The 21,808-nt window shown below is 38.5% G+C and overlaps 3 protein-coding genes across 3 annotated transcripts; 1 reads left to right on the top strand and 2 right to left on the bottom strand.

The window, feature by feature from the left end:
* The first annotated feature begins 5,299 nt into the window (after positions 1–5,299).
* LOC110851047 (syntaxin-6) lies at positions 5,300–13,042 on the top strand. The gene is made up of 6 exons (XM_022098673.2): positions 5,300–5,917; positions 6,910–7,153; positions 9,393–9,449; positions 10,763–10,887; positions 11,000–11,097; positions 11,337–13,042. Exons 1-6 carry the CDS (start codon positions 5,883–5,885, stop codon positions 11,429–11,431), a joined length of 654 nt encoding a protein of 217 aa, XP_021954365.1. The 5' UTR covers positions 5,300–5,882; the 3' UTR covers positions 11,432–13,042.
* LOC110850700 (selenocysteine-specific elongation factor) lies at positions 13,043–16,848 on the bottom strand. Its single transcript, XM_022098219.2, has 5 exons — positions 16,322–16,848; positions 15,158–16,239; positions 14,529–15,020; positions 14,121–14,384; positions 13,043–14,024 (listed from the first exon to the last, which is right to left on the bottom strand). Exons 3-5 carry the CDS (start codon positions 14,955–14,957, stop codon positions 13,098–13,100), a joined length of 1,620 nt encoding a protein of 539 aa, XP_021953911.1. The 5' UTR covers positions 14,958–15,020; positions 15,158–16,239; positions 16,322–16,848; the 3' UTR covers positions 13,043–13,097.
* Positions 16,849–17,505: 657 nt separating this feature from the next.
* On the bottom strand, positions 17,506–18,615 carry LOC110851162 (putative carboxypeptidase RC0549). The gene has a single exon (XM_022098822.2). It carries the CDS (start codon positions 18,536–18,538, stop codon positions 17,588–17,590), a length of 951 nt encoding a protein of 316 aa, XP_021954514.1. The 5' UTR covers positions 18,539–18,615; the 3' UTR covers positions 17,506–17,587.
* Between the last annotated feature and the right edge of the window lie 3,193 nt (positions 18,616–21,808).

Genomic DNA, 21,808 nt, shown 5'->3' with positions numbered 1-21,808 from the left:
TGTGTATGGACAATATTATACGTCAATATATATTGCATATGCATATGTACTTGTAATACACAGTATTCCAAGTTGGTTTCTTTGATAATATAATAATTAGGGTGCTGGATAACCGTTGTATGACCTAATTTTTAAGATTTTAACAGCACAATATGTACCCAACCGTTGCACCCTGTTGATTCAGAAGTCAAAAGAGGTTGTAATCAACGTTTCGTCATAATTCTGAGCTGACTGCTCGTAATTGTTTCCGACATTGGGTAAAATCAATAAAGTTGACCATACCGTACTAAATCTATTTTTGATAGAATTTATATTGCAGTAAGTCAACATGCTAAATTAGAGTTGCCAATATCAAATCGTAGTTTCAATCAAGATAAATTTGTCGCATTTTTTCACATTTGCTAAACTATAACAACTTACTCCTAAAGGAATCGTTTATAGCATTTGTAGAATTTTTACAATTGTATTTAAATTTTCCGATAATGAAAATTGTTCATCGAAAGTTTGACATGAATTGGTTTTGAAGTAATCCACTTTAATACTTCTTTTCTTCGGACTTCTTGAGGTAAAAATCAGAGACGTGTAGATATAAAATGAATGCCTGGGGTGGGAATTCCTCTCCGTGAAATAAATAAGAATCTAACCAATGGGCCGCAAAAGCACCAAGTCTTCGACATTAAATAAGAGGCATTTCATCGCATCGCCATGATTCCAGCATTTATTTTACTTATTCATGCCCTTCCTTCTGCACAAACTACCGCTTTTTCATACGGTCGAGAAAGTCGTAAGTAAAAACGAATGGAATTACTGACTGAATAAGGCTTCATTGCCGACATTCTTTTCTCCCGTCTTACATTTACCTCATGAAGGAGGTTGTTAATGTATTACATGACCAGCCAGCAACTCACACACACTTACACAATGAAATGCAATACAATATAAGTTGGGTGGTAAAACCACAGAAAAATCTATTTTTTCAGTAGTACAGCCTTCAATTTTTGTAGAAAGCAGAGTATTAAGGAGAGAAAAAGAATTAAACAAGATGTAATACCCTTTGCTTAGATTAAATATTTTTACTGAAAAAATAGGGGCAACCGTTGCTCATTTGTTTCACAGTGGTATTCAATATTGCCCATTATTTTCAAGAAGTGGACATGTACAGAGCAAGTTAATTAATACAAATATGTACATACTCTTGTTTTATTTACCATACGATCCTCGACGTCATCACTCTCATTACTAATAGCATTGCAGTGGTGACGTCGAGGGTCGTATGGTAAATAAATGGACTGTAATTCTTAGGCAAAGGAAACGTGACAAACTAAACATTCTGAGTTTAAATAGCAAGCTATGATCTGCAAATTTATATGGAAGTTATGGAACTTGCACAACCTAATTGTTGCCCCTATTTTTTCAGTAAAAATATTTAATTTAAGCAAAGGGTATTACATCTTGTTTAATTCTTTTTCTCTCCTTAATACTCTGCTTTCTACAAAAATTGAAGGCTGTACTACTGAAAAAATAGATTTTTCTGTGGTTTTACCACCCAACTTATTTGATGCTTTTCACCTTAACATTAACATACACATATTTTGGTTACACCTCCCTAATGTTACAACCTCCATAAAGCACTTGCCCCAACCTCCCAAGTTCTAGGAAAACAATTTAATTGTACTATTTTTCATCATTATAATCAATGTATTCATGTCTTAATTTGTCCCCAAACCACTCCCGACTAGGCAAAAACATTAATCTTGCTATTATTCATCAATTTCAACAATAATCTCAATTTACCCCAAACCACACCCCATAATTGTCATAGGGGGTGTGGTCGTGACTCATTATTAATTTATAATACCACATGCTGAAAGCAGAATAGAAAAATTTTCACTGCTTCTTAAATTATTTTGATTTTACTGTGTTGGGTATAACCACTCCCCCTGAGGTCAAGGGGCGTGGGCGGACAAATTCTTCGCATTAATTTGCTGAAGTTACTTCTAAAACATAAAACTTGGATATTTTGGTTTGACTCCCACTCATCTGGGGCATTTAGGGACTGGTATACCCGTCAAAAATTATTCAGTGAAAATTTCAAAAAATTACTATTACAATTCCGCCACGGTCATATTTATAAGTTGATGGCCACGTTGCACTCCTCATACATCTAAGGAATAGAAATCCGTGGTGATCGGCGATAGATTGAGGAATTAAAAATTGTGAATTTTCAATTTTGTGGCCTCCAGGAGGCCTTAATTCGAAAGGGTCTAAATGTAAATGTTGTAGACAAATTACTGCCGGATGTGATTGTAATTTACTTCAAGTCTCCATCATGCACCCAATTCATTCAGGATAGCATTTTGTGATTTTTTAGTCAAAAATACGTTTTAGTGGATATGCCAAAAACTATTGGAAATTTTTGAAAACGGTACGCGTGCCCTATATCTATATTTGTAAGCTGGTTCGAATGCTTTTTACCGCATCCCCCTAGCTCATAAGGTCGAACCACACGGTCAAAAACCATTAACATTGAAGTTTCGTGAACGCATACTATATATTTCTCATATAGCGCTAAATGTCTCATGTTGCCTCGACATTTGGGCTAAATGGAAAAAATAGAAAAAATAGGTGAAAGATCAAGCATGTTCTAAGCACAGCATTCTCTCGTACCCAGATTGTGAAAGTTATTTATGCACACATACATACGCCTCCGGTACAAGACCAACCCAGTTTCAACCGACTAAAAGTCTACATAATCTACCAATTGCGGTAGATAATCTTTCACGAGTGAGTCAAAATGTAGGTTAGGTAGGCATCATAAAATAAAATATAGAGCTTTTTTTTTATCCCTTATCGAAATCACCGTGTATGTAGCGTAGTTTTCTTCTGTATTTACTACCACATGGTTTTTTATACCATGTCTGTTAAAAAAATCTTGAAATACTGTTCCTCTCCATCATCCTTCAGCACTCTCCAGGCTCAAAAAAAAGAAGCCCAGCTCGAACCTTTATTGTACATATATTTTAAAGGAAGCAATAAGCAGATTAACTCCCGTCGTGCATCTACAGAAGATTACTGACTGACTCACAGTCTCTGACGGAGGTAAAGTCATGAATTTAAGAAAACGGAGGGGACGACTGTTCCAGATTTTGGGACTTTCTTTCTCCATGCATATGTGAAAGGACGATGATGTGTCGGACGGTTCCCTCTCAATCCTCGGTTCTCTCTCCAGTGGATGGTTTTGTGGAAGCTTTAGGAGTTTGAGTGGTGTAATTGCATTTATTCGGGGCTGCTGTGGTACATACATACGCAGCTCAACGGAGAAAGGTTTCGCTTTCCAACAAGCAGCAGCGTCTTCTTTCCTCCCCAATTCTGCTCCTTGGTCTCCTTCTAACTTTTCGGCTTATTTCAATCTCCTCGCCTTTTGGCGTGTCCAAACATGTTGTCACCCATGCAGAATTTGTGATTATTTATTCTCTACTTGCTCCTCATTTGTACAAATGCGGATTATGCCAAAACTAATTTTGAAGGACGTGAATTATAAATTACTTGCGAGAGAGGAGAAAGCAAACAGACTTTTCTCACACACACAACTTTCGTGGATGGCAAAGACAACAAAGCAAAGTTAATGAAATGTTTAAACGGGTAAATTGAATTGAACACGCTGAGAAGAAGTAAACTTTTCGAATTGTGTCAACGCGGATGTAGTAAAGAAAAGCTGATGCTGTACTCAGAAAGAGGAACAAATAACGCCTGGGACAAACAAAAAAACTCTTCTGCCTTAAAAAAACATACTCGTCGTGTGACGAGAAGTACTTATTTCATGGAAATGTGAAGATGCTAGACGGAATAATGGACAATAATAATGTTTTAACTGGGGCCATAAGTTGTAATTCTGCTGTACTTGTATGTAAATGGAGGGAAGATAACAATATATGCACATGCCAAGAATATGGATGACGGCTAAAGAAGGGATGAAGATGAGTGTAGGACGCAGACAAGATTTACTTCCACATGAACAACAGATAAAATATACAAGCAGCAGAAATCTCTTGACTTTTTGAGAGTATAATGTGTACCTACTTATTCCGAGTAGTTCAAAGCAAGCAAGCGTGATGGAGGAATAATTTCTGGCAAAACTTGACTCGTACAACGAAACAACTTTCTCATTTATTGAATATACACAAATCATGTCTCAAACAAATACATTCATCTTTGCATCATGCACCCCTCTGAATCTTGAAATAAATGGGATCCGACCGAACGCAGCTAGAATGTGAAGAAAGTGGTCTAAAATTCTTCCATAAGAGAAACTTTCTTACTCTCTCCCTCTCCACTTTTCCTATCCGTTATTATTCCATCCATTTCTATATCGAATTATACCACGCTAAACTGTTCGATGCTGCCCGTGTTGCCTTTTATTGTGCAGGAGGGCAAGAGATGGAAATAGGAAATAGCTCACAAAATCCCCCCTCAGCTTTCTCCAACTGATGCATGAAGCCATCTGTAACACAGCAAGTTTTCCATGCCCAACATGCTCCCAGACATTGGTTGATTCCTCTTGTTCTTTCGCAACGTCCACGAAATGTATGTTCCTGCTCTCGCACCATTATTCGTCGTCTCGCACAGTGGTTCCAACCAGCCCTCCCAAGTACGTTTGACCATGGGAGAGGACGTGTACACATAGAGGATGCAAAATTCATGCAATATAATCAAACGTTACTGTGCAATTTAAGGAGTTGCCAAATAGCTAAATTACTTGCATTTGAGCTACATTAATGAAAGTGGAGAAAGTTGGAGAATAATAAAATAGATTTGTAGCATTATAATCTCTCGGCACACAAACTCTCCAGAGTCTGAGGTCGTAGTAGTAGCCTTTGTATGTGTGTGTTTGTAGTAGCCGTGGTGGTTGGTTGGTTGGTAGTAACTACTTATGAAGTAGCTGCTTGCTGGTGGGTTTACGGAGAAAGAAGCAGGATATTCCCAGAAACTGCTTTTACTTGGCTGCTGCTCGGTGTTGTTTGATGCATCACCCTTTTAGCCAAGCGAGTAGTCCATTGCGCCATTGACGATGTGACCACTTTCCCTCCCGTTCCTTCCACTCCCAACTTTCCTTGGTGGAGAAGGTGGATTGGATTGTCGGAATAGGTGTGGGATCCTCTGCACCACTTCCTTCCCTACGAATGTATGCACCTACTTTGTACTACCAGGAGGGCTACGAGCTATGTATGGTTGGGTTTGGGGAGAGAAAGTGAAATTCTTCTTCGTCCTTTCCTTCCTTCGTCTGGTGAAATCGTGTTTCCAAGTCTCAGTTCTCAATTAGATTCCTCCAAGTGCATAACCAACCCAACCAGTCCGAAAATTCCAATCCACTACTCACTGACTGCCCTTCGACCACCGGATTGGATCAGTCTTCGTCAAAAGAAAAAAAAATCAGTTACTTTCACCATTTTATTTTATACGTGTACGGTTCGTGGTAGTCTCTGCAGAAAATACTCATCGATTATACATCCAGACCTGGGGATACATAGTGGCTGAAAAATTGGAAAATTGATTAAAATTCGTCTGGCACGTTTGTATGTGTTGACTTTTTGTAATGACTTCAACCCGTGTTATTGTCACTTCCTAGTTAAATTGGTGGCTCACCTTTGGGTCGATTTTAATGTAGATATCGACAATAGGTGAATTTTATTATGTGAGGCTTCCTGTCATAGGCTTCGTGTTGAATTTGTCATCAATTTATTTCGTCAAGTTCACGACTGTAAGGTAGAAATCAATTTGAAAGCAATAATGGATTGATGCAACTGGATAATTAATCACGAGGCACATTCCTCTCGAATTTTTTCACACTTCCTTCAACAAGACCGTCATCGAGTGCTTCAAGAATGTCGTTGGATGATCCTTTCATCGTTGTCAAAGAGTAAATTTGACTTTTTATTACTGTATTTATTCACTATTTAATAACTTAATTGGTCAGGTTGTGAAGAAAGTATGTGGATAATTGTATAGTGCATGTAGTTCATAACAACTCTATAATTATGTAATTTTTCTCAAAATTCAAATGCAATTTATGATATTTAAGTATGATTTTGCTTGCATACAGAGAAAACATATATGTTCTATTTTCAAGCATTTCACTACAACCAATCAAAGGTTACGGCCATCGTGTATTTTTTCATAAACACGAGATTGCTTTTAATACCGAATTTAATCATTTTGTAAGAAATACATGAGACCGACGCATCAAACTACCGATATGTGTATTACTATTACTACTGTGTTGAGTTTAATACATGCCTCCCACCAGTCGTCGTATCCTGTTTAATCGAAAGTAAAATGGCATAAAGATGTCAAGAGGGAAAAAACATATTTGATTAGAATTTATGTTTCTGACATTCCCAATTGGTTACTAATACGATAGTTCCTGCAGGATGACTGACATGTATCCAATTAATGTTGTCTTTAACAGCTAGGCATATCTGTATTTGTGATACGTACTTAAGTATTTATGTATGTATAACCGAGAGGTTCCGTTGTCTTGTAGCTCTGCATATTTCTCCAGTTCCACGAAAGCTGCAGGTCTGTTCTGAGCAGAGAGACGTTTTAAGATTCTGACAGGAAAATCGTTTTGGTCCAAATTGTATTACTTATAAAGCTCCAAATATATGCAGGCATCTCTGAATCTGACGCGCAAATGGGGATTCTCGTACATATATACGTTAAGCATAAAATGGAGAATGGCTTTATAGTCTTTCGTCGAGTGACGTACATGCGAGCTTGAATTTCACTCACGAAACTCAGCACCACAATACGTCCATTATTACTATTATGTCGACGACGACGTGCATGCATTCAATTTGACTGAGGCATATGCCATCGTTTTAACTGACTGACGTCTCTAATTACTTGCAGTGAAGTTTGCAAAGCGCTGGGTCGCACACGGGAGCTGTTTCAACACTGGAGTGAAAACTGTCAAGGGTCGAACGAGGTGTCGGAATGGGTCGCTTCGCAGCTGCGGAACGGTCTCCGAAGTTTGGAGTGGGACCTCGACGACCTCGAGGCCACACTCGCCATCGCCAAAAGACAAGGACTTCGAGACAACAAGGAAATCTCATCGAGACTCAATTTCATCATTAAAACTCGTCAAGAGATTCAGGTTTGTGATGCTGCTAAGCTCTTGTCACATGCACGTTGCCCCAACCAGACGCAAGCAATTAGTGAGAGAGACACTTTACTGAGAGAGTAGTCTCACGTTTGACAAAGCGATCAATTTCATACACTTTCCTTCTTCATAAGACCCGAATGCATGCAAAGTTGCATGTGTAACAGCTTGTCTAATAACGTGGACATCTATACGTTTCAATTTCCTTTCTGCTTTATTTCAATTTGGCAAGTTGTGCCAAATTTGTCTACGTTCGTTTTAAGTAAACTTTTCCCATTATTTTTGCTTTCTACTCAAATTGAGAGTTACATAATATGTATGTAATCCCCTCCACTCGCACATATTTACTTCTCCGCATTCAATATGTATATACCACCCGAAATCAGAGCTACATATATATTTCTATCCACCGCCTCAAGTAAGATTTGTGAGCGGCCGGTCTTTTATTACATTACTGCGCCATGTATCTTGTATCCTACAGAGATTGAAATACTGTCAAATGTCGACCGTTGTTCTCTGTCGGTGCTCGAAGCATTAACTGGGCAAATAATTTCCCACAGGAAATATATAACTCTGCAGAAAGGTGAACATAGGTGTTCAATGACACGATAAAATAAAGTGAAAACAATTCCCAACAACTCTTACAGTAGACGCTTCTCACTCCATCCACATAAACTCAAGCACGTTGTAAGTACTGCACAACATTATGTTCCTTGTAAGTGATGATACGAGCCAGAGAGAGAGAGAGAGCACCTCGTAATCAATGGACTTCCGGGAAGAGCTAATATTTATTTAAGAAAAAATACTCCATAAAAATGCTTGGTTGAACCATTAGAAAGTGTTCCAAAACTGCTGGTGTATGTACACACACGAACAAAAGTTTGTTGCAAAACTCTGTCGTGTCATGAGGGATGACAGAGTGGTATAAAGTGTAACTAATATTACCGGTGGCAGCAGCTTTCTCTTGTGCCAACAAGGAGAAAAACTTTATATAATAATTTTATATATAGCAAAGAAAAACCTATGGCGTCAAGATAAATCTCTGACGACGTACACAATCTGATGTAATGTTTTGCTCACATTCAATCTATTTATTAGCGTCATCTTTTTAATGTTGGGTGATGCCGTGATATTTCCGTAGCCTATTTTAGCTTTTTGTGCCATTAGATTTCAAGAAAAGCGAATTTCAACTAAACCTCTCCTCGTGTAGGGGAACGTGCGCATATCAAAAAGTGAATTTCGCTACGCGATTCTAACGTGGTATCATTAGTTTTGCCAATTTTCTAAAAAATATGATACGCCTCCCTTCGAACATGAACTTTTAGTGAGCATCGCTCAAGGCCTAAGCTTTCTCCACCCTTTAGCCCAGTTCCACCAGAGAAAGAGCAAAGAGCACATATATATTAACGATATTGTTGTACATTCACATGTATCAGCGCAACCGTCAATGAAACAGCATTACTGGTATTGCAAATGGGGTAAATATGTTATTCGCGTGTCGTGGTCTTTTTCTATGTTTGTTGGTCATCAGATACAATACATGTGTCCTTGTTAATCATGATTATAGACACAGAGACATGAAGAGAAAGGCAGTCATCCAGAAAATAAAGGCGGGTCCTACAGCACTGATTACTATTGGCTTTGATCATCATCATACCATTATTCATATCTCGGAGAAAGTATTTAGATTAATAACGAAACGACGGAGGAGAAAGCAGAAAGGCAGCGTCGTCTCGTGAATCATCTCATTTCCAGTAATATTCATGATCTATGGTGAACAAGAACAAGTCCGTGGTTCGCATTACACTCACTCACTCATTGTCCTCATCAGGACCATATTCCATCCCATTGATGCTGCCGGAATGAGCTTGTCTTTCTCTGAAAGGATTCAAATTAAGATTAACAGCACCTTTGATGCTCATCCCGAGAATTAGGTAGCGTCTTTTTTCTCCCTCGTTTGGCTCTTGCTTTCCTACGTGATATCATTTTTATGTTGTTTTATTGTGCTTTTTCTGCATACTCTCAGAGAAAGCTTTCTTTTCATGAATATTGCACGAGTTTATGTTTGGTATTTGGTTATATATTTCTCGAAATGTCGTCCGTAATGGTGGCAATTCTCTCTTGAATTGGACAACTTTTTCCCCTTTTTACGGGCACATACATATACCTACAGAGATGAGGAGATGATTTTAATTATGCAAATAGCATTTAAATGCTCCCTTTTTGATTACAGAATATTAAGGACGAGCTCAATTTAAAGAGGGAAGACTGGGACACCTCAGCTCGGCAGGTGAGTTCATTACGTATTATACGATCGTCGGAATAGGAGTAAGTAATGTCAGAGAGTTTTATTCGAAACGAAATAAAAGGAATATGAACAGTTGGTTGGGGGATTCGTAAAACTTTTCTCTTTAGAAACACACACATGCGGGTTCAATATCTTATTGCTGTGAGTCACACATAGACAGACTTTATTTTATTCCGGCAATATGCGCACAAAGTGGATTAATAAAAGTCTATTTAACATCTGCAATCCTACATGTGACGAGGGCTAAGTATATATTTGAATGGGAACCACAATAACAGTCTGGAGTGGATAAATTCATGATTGGTAGCAGGGACCTCATATGCGGCATGTGCAATGCATAATACATAAGCCGACAACTAATTGATTCCTTTAATGCGTAGTAAGTAAGTGAGGTACCAAATGTTCCAAGTTTATCCAGGAGCAACAGATCTTACACGATTACGATAAGATCCTCCCACTCTTTTTCCCAACTTTGGATTTATTATTCCGCTCGATTAAGCACGAGTCGGTTGTCAAATAAACGTTTGTGGTAATAGTGATTGACAAACCAATACAAAAAATTGGGCATTCAGTACTGTGTGGGATATATATTTGTGTGGACGCATGTCAGTCCCGAGTTCATTGATTTGGAGGAGAAAGCAGTAAGTTGAAGGACGATAGATAGATAATCGGCCAAGGAAGAAGTCATCACAATTAAGTGAATGAGAAGGTTATGTACTCAGCTCGATTGAATTTGCCATTAGCACATTGGTTTGAACTAATTATATACCTCTCTTTCTCATCCTTTGTTATTGTGTGGTTTCTGACATTCAAGTTGAACCTCAAGTCAACCAGCAAATGCAATTAATTTAGATTATTATGATAACGCAAGAAGAACATTGTGGTGATGTTTAGCCAGGCACCAGACAAACATAAAGCTCAACAACCAACAAACCCAGCTTAATGTCGTAACAGGTTTAATAGTTGCCAAGTTCTTCTCTGAGGACTCGTATGCGGTTGGTTTTGGTGTTACAATTATAGTTTGTCAAACTGCACTACGATTCGCACGGGAATCTAGGGTCCAAGACTGAACTGAACGTACATGTACATACACAATGTGGAGCAGTTTATCTTTAGCACTCCTGAAGCTCTTACACCACCACTTGGAAAATAATTGAAGAGGGTTTGGCCTCTGTAGTGCTTAAGACCTCGTGCGGTAGGATAAGAGCGTGCTGAATAATACATGTTTGAGAGGGTGGCTGGGGAGTGAAGTAATTGGTGCTAAAATGGTGGCTTTTCAATTTCAATTGATCCAGCCGGAGAGCCCGAGGTGTGGGAACAAGAAGGCCAAGTACACCAAACTGGAGAATGAAAGTCCGGAGAAAGTCGTCGTCGTCTCATCTTCTAATACTCTCTGCGTCGAGTGTGATGAAAATGCTTTGTGAGTCGTGGAATTCATCTGCTTTTTTTAAACATAATGTGCAAATGCAAACTGGAATGCCATGTGTGTTTTCTCACTTACTCATTTCTCTCTCTTGGTCTTGTTCCGCTAGAATGTTGGAAGACTTTGGGCAAGAGGTTGATCTAATCGGGACAGAAGATGGAAGTAATCGTTCCTTTCTCTGGACTAGACTAAAATACGTACCTATTGGTAAGTCCACAAAAAAACATACGTGTGGTGTACAGATGAATGCAGATTTTGGCCAACACAGCGAAAAGGGCATGCCAACCATGAGAAACGGAGATAAAAAAACTAGGCAATTATGTAATTTATCCCTTTGCCTCCGCCCTTTCACCGTTCAGGGAAAGAAAGATGCTTACACTGACCCACCCACTCACCCAACGACCTGCCAACAAATGAAAAAAAACTCTTATATTTTTGTGCTCCAGGGAGGAAAACTTGGATAATCCTTGCCGTGCTGGTACTCGCCTTCATCTGCTCTTTTACAAGTCTCGTGGTCGTGTTTGTGTACAACAGGCGATGAAGAGAAAGGAGAAAGCATTCAGCAGCAGAAGCCTATATACAAATGGAATTGGAACGACGCATGCATGCAACGCAATATTATTATTATTAAGCCAACGACGCAATCAACAAATCTATTCGCAGAGAGGAAATTATATCTCATCCCAAATCAAGTAAAACAAAAAAAATCATTGCAGAGGAGAAAAAAAGTAGGCTAATTTTGGTGGCTGGAAAAAAATAAGATGGGAAAAATGATTGAATGGGTTAGTGAAAAAAAACGAAACGAAAGGAAAATTATAAAAGTGGAGGAGGAAACCATCATATTTTTTAAGATGCTTACTTCTTGTCATAGTCAGTGTTATCCAGCCTTGTTGACCAGTATATATATGTATGCATACAACAATTTCGACGTTCTCATCATCATCAGATAAATACGTACCATCCATGATAATCCCAAAACAATTGATAACTTAACTACGTATATAAATAATCTGCTTTAATTAACCATAAAATGCGTATTAAGTAAATACTTATGTATGTATAACCCAGACCCTGGCGAGGTTGACTTCCCCCCAACACAAAATTCTAGTAGATTAAATTAAGAGGAAAAAAATTTCGAATTTCAATATGTACCCGTTCCAAGTGAAAATTGTATCCGTCTTTGATGAACAAATTTAGTCGAGAGTGTTGTCAATTAATTTTGTGTAGAGAGAGTAAAATAATCGAGGTTGAAGGAAAGGTAACTGTCAAAAGTGAAGGTTTATGGGGAGAAGAAGGAAAAGAAGAAGAAGAAGTACCTGCAGTGCGTTGGTCGGCTTTCTTAATCAATTACGATCCGTTTCATTCAGGGGACTATCATCTAGCATGTGTGGGAAAGCAAAGGGAGGAGGATACAGTTTGATATTGATTTAGTGGACAGAGAAGAGTGTGCTATATATATTGTATGCAGAAGTGATGAGGGAAAATAAATAGCTATGTAGCTTCTTGATAGATTATGTACTCTGTCTTCTTCTGCTGCCATGAGGAAAAGAGGTGTCAGGCTCATTGTAAGCTACACACATGATAATGATATGCAAAATCAAGGAAAAGGGGAAAACCAGGGATTGTCAGCAGAATGAAGGCCACGTTATTAACCTGAGAAAGGAGCATTAATATAGAGAGAAAGATATGCAAGCAAAGGCGAACAAGTAAAATGAGAATACAAATTAAAATGCAACTATGTATGTATATGCGAATTATATGGTCTATGATATACAAGTCCAGGATAAGAGATATATTGGCGAGTATAATTTAGAAGGAAGGATTCAGCTTACCAACCAACACGCCAAGCAAATTCTGCTGATACTAATTTTAAGCCAAGAGGAGAATTAATCAAATCCAGCTACTATCTATAAGTTAACTTTGACCTGGCCGTTCCTCTCATCGTGATACTTGCCACATATGGATGTCACCCATGTTGACGATGATGCTGATGACTTTCACCCCCAAGTCTATCCTTTTATATAACAGGTTTTCACCTACTCTACTACTAGCGCCAGGTTATGGTTACCATAAATTTATATTTGTACTTATTGTTTCTTCAAATAGAAATTCTTTTTTGTCTAATAAAAAGCTATTTTTAATAACACAGAAATTTTGATTTGTTATTATTATATTTGTATTGAGCGTACCGGGTATTGATTAATTAATTATTGACAGAGCTTTTGACCTGATTCGGTCCGAATTTTGAACTTGTACTCTTTGAAAGTGATATCGACAATGCACACATGGTTTTTCAGGTAATGGATCTGTTCTTCAGTGAGGGGGCGGTCAACCCCGATTCGCACCTTATTCGTCTGGCCAAATCTACCTTGAATCCTGCCACTCACGAGACTATCCTCAATTTCCTCAGACTTTTCTCCGTGAACAAACACTTTCATACCGATGAGATGATCAACGTTGGAATTCTTTTGACAAAATCCACGAACAATGATGGAATCCTCGGAAGAAACACGGTCCACAATACCAGATTTTTTCTTGTAGTAGAATATTTTCAAAGTGGGCAAGTACGTCTTCTTGACGTCTTTGTCTTGACTGGTTTCAATGACTTGTCCTTGGAAGGCTAGTCTGCACGCTACGGTTTCATCTGGCTGTTGCAAATTTGACGCAATGATCAAAGTGTTTGGGAGAATGAAAACTGGTTTGTCAAAGACAAGTAGGGCGAAATAAATTCGGGATGCATCATCTTCGTCAACGTACTCTAACACGTTTTCAACTAAATACTCCTTAGATCGACTAAATATTGCATCATCATTGCGAAGTTTTGCTGTCGGATCAGGGCTGAAAAATTGAACTTGGGCGGTGACTGTGGAATATCCGATAGAGACATGAAATCGTTTTCCGGAGGGGACTTGTTCTTTGAAGAACGGGATTTTGTTAACTTTCACAATTGCTGCTCTGCTCGCGGAAGGGAGGAGTCCAGGGGCTGTAATAAGTCCCCGTTCCATACTTTTTGCGTCAAGGCCTGGAATTCCTAAGGCAACTCGATCACCGGCTTTTGCATAGTCGACAGGTTGTCGGAAAACTTGCATGGTCTTTACTTTCTTTGTAGTTTGAAGTTTCGGGAATTCAACAGTCTATTAATTGGACAAAGGAAGATACAATAATTTTATTATATGCAGCAAATCAAAGTTTTTTTTATAAATAAAACACAACCAAGATAAACAACTTACATCATTCAACTTAACTTGGCCTGTGATGATTGTTCCAGTACATATAGCTCCTGATCCTCGCATACTGAAACAGTGGTCAATCGCCATGACAAATGAACTTGCAGTATCCCGCACAAGTGTCATTTTGTTGAGATGCTGAAGAATTTCATCCTTGAGCTTGTCTGTTCCAATTTCAGCATCTGTTGTTGAGGTCAAGACCATCGGTGCGGAACCAAATCTTGTCTTTTTCAACGACCTTCTCAGCAAGCTGCAGAATTTCTCCATCTGATAAAATATTAAAATGACATATTTACTTATTATTATCTAATTATTAAGGTACGAAATCCCCTTATGCATCTGCTTTGGTTGACCGTCCGTTCTGTGGCGCTCTAACTAACGAGATAATACAATCAGTAAAAAAACTCTCACCTTTTCCGGACGAATCGGTGGCGGAATAAGGTCCACCTTATTCAAGGCAATGATAAGATTACATGTCGTAATATTCGCCAAAATCAAGCATTCCCAAGTCTGGGGCTGCATCCCTTTCGTTACGTCGACCACGAGCACCATCAAGTCCATGATTCGAACTCCACCCAGCACGGTTCTGATGAGGGAGGCGTGACCTGGACAATCCACCAAAGTCACGTTGTACTTGTTGTCCAAGGGGAATGCGGAAAAACCGAGGTCAAGAGTAATCCCTCTGGCCTTGGACTGCGGATTCGAGTCAAAGGCCGCCGTGGAGGCTGTAGTGCTCAAGGCCATGCACAAACTGGTCTTCCCACAGTCGACATGACCCAACATGCCAACATTGACGCAAATCTGGTCCGACCTCGTGATCAACTCACGACAAGGAATCATTATCAATTATTGTAAATTGGAACAAAGACCGGTCAAGTAAAAGACGATGAAGAATGCACGTTTCTGTAAATAATTAAAGTACAAATGAACCACACAGTTTTAAAACTGATAATTTTATCTCCTAAAATATAATACGTCTACTAACTAAAATACTGATCAAGGTCGAATTCAACGTTACTTTTGTCAACTCACTCACTCACCAGTACATAATATTATGATTATCAATCCATAAGTGAATATTCCCGCTGATAGTGATGCTACCAACTATTTTACATATCTTGGGAAATTTATTTCAAATTTTAATAGAAATTTTAATTTTGTGTGTATTTAAAATAAATAAAGAAGAGCGAATTGAGAGAGAAGAATGCACATGGGAGAGAAAGAAAATATGAAACCCAGCTGAAGATTGCATAGTCACTCGCAATAACAAGCAATAACAACCAACCCATTTGTTCATGGACATGCAAAAAAATAGCGTCTCCGATGGCTGAAAAGCATTTAGGTGTTTAGCAGAATTTATTTAATGAAAAGTTCTATAAAGACTAAAGACTAAAAACTATTCAAACTATAAAATCGTGTAAAAAGACATCTTGCTAAAAAATTAGTCAAAATAATACAACGGTATTCAAATATGTAGGTATGTATACCAGGTTCCAAAAACATTTAAATAAAATCATGTCATACAGCAAGATAAAAATCGACTAAACTAAACAAAAATACTCAACTCTGTGTAAATTCTGCAAACACTAAAGGTACTTTAACAAAATATATGGGGAAGAGTCATAAATATATTATCTCAATTTGTGGAAACTGCTCGTTAGTATAAAAATCAGTCGCTTCGCGTCATAATTGTTAATTCTGACGAAATTTGAGTTTGAACATAATTGCGGACAGTAATATAGGGACTAGCAAAGTGTACGTCCAAGTAAGTCGGATTGGCCTACGATTGTTCCTCCTGGGAGTGCGATTACGGGGAGCAGCAGCATCCGGCGATGTCTGAGGCGATGAAACCAGTCCATGTCGTGGTGGCGAAGTGATGGGGGTCAATGTTTCCGAAGTTGCAGACGTGGTTTCTCCAACGGTGGAAACAACCTGCTGAGTTTCACCTGGAACGGAACAACTTCCATCGAGCAGGATGTCGTCGGGCAAAACTGGGGATTTCATGCTTGATGACGACGAAGCTGTTCCTGATACCAACTTATCGCTTCGCTTTTGACCAACTGTTTTTCCTGCTTGTTCCTGAAGCCAGTGGATGAATGCTTCCGCGTCCTTGTCCTCCGCTCTGCAAAAGAATAATACATAAATAAGATTGGGAAAGGGTTTCATATGGCGTGGAGCGGTATAATTATTGAAGGAGTACTCACCGGTCGAAAATTGAATTAGGCTTCTTTTTTCGAACAAATTCAGGACATTTATTCTTTATATTTGTAGGATCTTTATCGGCACTTTTGATTTCCTGAATTGCATTGGGACAAGGTGTTAATCGGAACTGTGTCTTCGGTCCTACTTGTACTACAGGTTTCAGCAAAGGTTCTGCTTTCTCCACACGTTTTTGTTTCTCCACAGGCTTTGGTTTCACCACATGCTTTGAACTCTTCACAGGCTTTGGTTTCTCCACAAGGTTTGAATTTTCAATCCTAGGAAGATACGCTTCTGGTGGAATGTTTTTCAGCTTTTTAATTATGACAGGGGCACCAAACAACTTGTAGATTTCTTCCTTAGTCAAGCACCTCTTTGGGCGAACATTTGGCCTGCCTAAAATGAGTCGAGGTTTTGGCTTGCTGATGTCTTCCGAAAACGCCGGAGTGGACTGAATCATTGTGTTTGGCATCCTGTGGATATCGTACTGCCAAGCCAAACTTCGACCGATTACTGAACTGACCAAAGCCCAGAAGTTCACAATGCATTTACGTGCAAGGATAATGACAAAGATTTGGAGAGTATTAGAATTTTAATGCAAAGGAGATTTTGCAAATACGTATCTACAAATCTACAAATCTCTTTGTAGTAGTCAACTCGCGAAGAGAGTGACAATATGTACAATTTTCATTCAGTTTATGTTGCTTGTGGCTGGAGAGCAATGAACGAATTAGATTATCAATGCCAGCACTACTACTAAATATGTGCATAGTGATCACAATTATGCACTAAATAAGTGAACTCACAATGGAGGTCTCCCAACGTATGCTCACAGATTTGTACCAAACTAGCGTCAATCGATCACAAATATAATTAGTATGAAATTTGCAGATGGAACTATCTGCCAATGCGCATGTTTGGCGGAGATATTTGCATAAAAAGAGGAGAAAACGCACCCCCAGGGCGGGCAAATTATTCATTTTCCAATTTGCTACCCATTTTTCCCGCTTTGAATGCAAATATCTCCGCCAAACCTGCGCATTGGCAGATAGTTCCATTTGCAAATTTCATACTAATTATATTTCTGATCGATTGATGCTAGTTTGGTCCAAATCTGTGAGCATACGTTGGGAGACCTCCATTGTCAGTAAATTCCCCAAGAATGCATAAAGGCATTTGTACTAATAGGTATAGAATTTTGAATTACTGTATTTCAATGCTTTCAGTATTTATATATGTAAATATGTAAGATGTAAATATTTCACACAGTATTATTTCTGTGGCAAATTGTTCACACAAAGTCGATAAGTTTGAGCGTCAGGGTCAACCAGAGTAATAGTTGCGTCCGTGTTGAGAGGAAGAGGAAAGTTGACCCTTCCATGACCAATCCCCGTCAATCTAAAAACCGGACAGGTCACCGTCTCATCACCTGCGAATCGTTGAAGCACCAAAGTCATCAAACTTTCGCTGTCTGGATCTGTAAAATCTCCAAAAACGACGGCTGCAGCACTGTCGAATACGCCAGCTTGCTTCATATGGTCCAAACTTCTCTCAATACTGTAAGCTGCCTCTCCAGTATCCTCGAGAAATAAGAATTTCCCAGTCGCGTTCACCTCCCAACTTGTACCAATGCTGGTCTCGACAAGGGTCAAGTTTCCTCCCACAACTTGAGTATTGACTGGTGACAACGGACCCCTTGTATCTAGCCGTGTCATGACTGGTTCACAAATCAGAGTGGTCAGATTAAAGAGTAAAGATCGCAAAGCCACGACAGATTCGCCGGCAGGGTCGTAAAATCCGTTCGCGATTGATTCTAACATTGGTCCATGCATCGTGGGCCAGTTGTACTTGTAATGGAGGTACATATGAAGCACCGTGATGTCACTGTATCCAATCAGAACCTTTGGCGAAGGGGGCGTCGGCGGAAGTTGGCTTTCCAAATACTTTATGAGTCGGATGCATCCCGATCCGCCACGAATGCACCAGATCGCTTTGCACTCGTCATTTGTCAAGGCAGAGATTAGATCGGCAGCTCTGAAATCGTCCGTGTTGGAGTAGAAGGGCTCGTCAGGGTTGTAAATATCTGGTGAAATATCAGCGACGAGACCTAAGGATTCCACGTAGGCTTTGATAACGGGAAGGTTAGCAGCAGACCCTTTCCCTGCACTCGCCACAATTCTCACCAAGTCCCCTTCGGCTAGTTTTATGCTGTTGCTTGCCATGTTTTATGATGACACAATGACTATATTTGTCTTTTTTGTGTGACTGGCTGGCTGGATGAAGTCTAGCCAAATCAATCACGGGCACGGCTTTATATACATTTCCATTAACACATTACTTTATTATATCTGCTAACAAAGCAAATAATATAATGCTATAAATAGAGTGTCAACTATTATTTTAACGCTGAAACTTGACCCCTGCACGGCGACATGGTTTCAATTCAGAAAAAAACAATTAACAAATTGGAGCATTTGGTTATACCACGATGAAAATGGGTGAATGGTTTGCACAACTACGATGTAAAATTTATTATGAAGGCAAGAATGTCATAATGATAGTCAAGGTTTATGTGAGCCCATGATTTTCAGAGTGAAATTGTTACAATAGTTCATTGAAATGCAAATATGGTGCATTGCATAATTATTATTTCTTGTTTGCATATGACTTCAAATTCGCATAGCGTAAAATGCATGTACATAAATGCGATAAAATCATTTCCTTTAAAATCAAATTTGGGTACAACAATTATCTGTATTTATGTATTTCTAATGATGTTTATAATCATAAACGTTCTTCTGGGTACTTCTGGAGAATAATGCCTGGACTTTGACTCTTGAATAATAATTTCTCACCCACGCCAGCCACACGAGGAATGGTTCATGCTCTGTGAAATGTGTACTTCTTTTCAATTCTTGTTTTGTAAATGCAAAATGCTGAGTTGGAGAATACAGTGTCATCATCATCATCATGATGGATGGGAGATGGAATGGGCGTTTCACGTCAGCATAATTATATCAATTTTGACATTTTATGTGGCAGGCTAAGAAAGACTTGTATGGTCAACTGTTGTTTGGCGTGGGGGAAGAAAATGTGAGAAAATGGGTGGGATGTTCTCCATGAAAATTTAATGTCAAATATAAAAACATGCACTTTTTCGCACAATGTCAAATTATGTTGTAGTTGTGACAGTGTACTTGAGTACAGTACATAAATTTAGCAGACTGCGATGTGATCTACCCCAGTTTATTGTAATGTTGGTGTTGCACAAATGCTTACTCTGGACAGAAATATAACATCAATTACGACATAAACATGACCATTTAGTAGTTTATGTATTAATACATAGGAGTGGAAACCTGTTTCTCAATTTGAATGCTGCTATCATGAAATTATAATTCCAGCAAGTACATTACGTAAGCCTATGTATATTGCATATCAACCATAAATTTGAAAGAAATCTGATAAGAGATTAACTACGTACGTCGGCAGATTTACGTTATTCAGACAACTTACTCAGCCACACCATGATAAATTGGCACATTCCTAGATTTCAGATTCTGTCCGACGAATGACGATGTTATGCAAGTTGGGGGATGCAAAAATAATTGAGACGACGCAAATGTGACAAAAAGACGTGAAGAAGTATACGTAACATTGGACACGTAGGAAGAAATACGACACCATTTATAAGCTCGTCATCAAGGATGAGTCGTATATATTTCACCTTTGACATGTGTCGTCTCCTAAATGACATTGGTCATATATTATTTCAGTAGACGACGGGTGACATTTTCTGTGAGAACTAATAAGTATTTACGTATGTACATAACTAAATCTGTGTGTGGCGACTGATAATTAATTACTGCTTGTTCTTGGTGTCTGCGTCTATTTACTAATGATGCAGGAATTTCGATGCGTATCGTATCCTTTATATGCTCAATAGGATACAAATAAATACGTAGTGATAATTTTGTATCGTGGTATGAAGCACATACGAATGTAGGGTATTTGGCGACCAATAAACAAATTAGCATCCGTTCTTGGAGAGGAAAACCTGCTTAACAATTCCACTTGCCATAATTGGGGTGTTGATGTTGCCACACAAAAATTGTAACACTTCCCCACTTATAAGTAATTACCGTATACGTACTTATCCACCCAAATCTTCTAGAGGCTAAGAACAAGGCTAAACTCGTGAAAATAGTGCGTAAATTTAAAGTCGTTTTCCTAAAAGTACAAACAACTTTTTTATGCATGAATACATTTAAAAACAAACCATTAAGAACCACATGTCCGTTTTTACTAAATATGAAACATCACACGAATGGAGTATACATAAATAAGCAAAAAAAAACTTAAATGGAGTTGTCAAAATGTTTACGCTATATTTATCAGAAGGAAATTTATTTTAAGTTATAACAAATTAAAATAAATACAATTTCGAGATTGATTTACACACGCATTTTCACCTCACCATCGCCAACTTGACCATTTCTGGAGAATTTTTCTTGATGACCTAGATTGATATTTGAAATAATCATACAAGTTCATTTTAACTACTGCAATAAATTAGTGCTGTTCTCTTGAAATGTCGATGAATAAAATTATCTTCAATTCAACGCCTTTCCATTAATCATGGCAAATCACATATCGGACCTCCTCGTTACCATTCCCTCGGGCACCTTGTTCCTTCGCCCACTCGACGAAGCAACACACACATTTAGCATAGATTTAAATGAAGAAGCCAACCAATTAGACTTCATGGGTCGCGAAATTACAACAAGTAAAATGGAAATGAGGGCGGTTCACGGATTCTTATAAATGCGGCTTTTACTACCTCGTCAACCTGACACTGCCACACACACGATCGGCAATAATTTGTCATTCGCGAAATGCCAGACTAGTTTGGATGTAAATAAGTATTCACCTTGATGAGATGTTATCTTCTCGGCAATAAAACTTCATTTCACGTGGTCCAACCAAATAGGATGCAACTATTTACTATTTACTCTACACATCATTTGTATGAGTCCCATTAGGCTTCGTTCGTGGTCTAATAATACGATGATATTATTAGTCTTGGTCATTATTTGGGCTCGTTTGCATATAAGCTATGTGGGGAATAAGGTGGGATGTGCACGGTAGCAAATAATGCGAAATTGAGATCTCTCAAATTAATTTGTACTGTAGACATATTTATAAAAGGCCAAAGTCTATATGTACGTAGAATGTATTTAATTTTCCGATCATGCTGTTTATGTTGGTCTGAATTTGGAAAGTGGATTAGTTTGAAGAGTGATGTGTAATGCAAGAATGTGACAAGTTATGCGATTATCTAACGCGTCATCTCCCTCCGAGCGTAATCGGTCATACATACATATGTACTTGTGATAAGTAATAAATTCGTAATTATAATAATGATTGCCTTGTTTGTTTCTTTAATCCATTTAATTTAAGACTTGAAAATATGAAGTTGATTTTGGACTTTT

The sequence above is a fragment of the Folsomia candida genome, unplaced genomic scaffold, assembly GCF_002217175.1.
Source record: "Folsomia candida strain VU population unplaced genomic scaffold, ASM221717v1 Fcan01_Sc006, whole genome shotgun sequence".
NCBI lineage: Eukaryota > Metazoa > Arthropoda > Collembola > Entomobryomorpha > Isotomidae > Folsomia > Folsomia candida.
The sequence above is the reverse complement of the archived record's forward strand: the minus strand, read 5'-3'. Positions and strand labels throughout refer to the sequence as shown.

Bases quoted from the DNA above. Each gene is read 5' to 3' on its own strand.
- LOC110851047 (XM_022098673.2), top strand. From the start codon at position 5,883: ATGTCGTTGGATGATCCTTTCATCGTTGTCAAAGA. The intron at 9,450-10,762 runs GTGAGTTCATTA...CAATTGATCCAG, and splicing joins GGGACACCTCAGCTCGGCAG to CCGGAGAGCCCGAGGTGTGG. The intron at 11,098-11,336 runs GTAAGTCCACAA...TTTGTGCTCCAG, and splicing joins ACTAAAATACGTACCTATTG to GGAGGAAAACTTGGATAATC.
- LOC110850700 (XM_022098219.2), bottom strand. From the start codon at position 14,957: ATGATTCCTTGTCGTGAGTTGATCACGAGGTCGGACCAGATTTGCGTC. The intron at 14,385-14,528 runs GTGAGAGTTTTT...ATATTTTATCAG, and splicing joins CACCGATTCGTCCGGAAAAG to ATGGAGAAATTCTGCAGCTT. The intron at 14,025-14,120 runs GTAAGTTGTTTA...TCCAATTAATAG, and splicing joins GCCAAGTTAAGTTGAATGAT to ACTGTTGAATTCCCGAAACT.
- LOC110851162 (XM_022098822.2), bottom strand. From the start codon at position 18,538: ATGGCAAGCAACAGCATAAAACTAGCCGAAGGGGACTTGGTGAGAATT.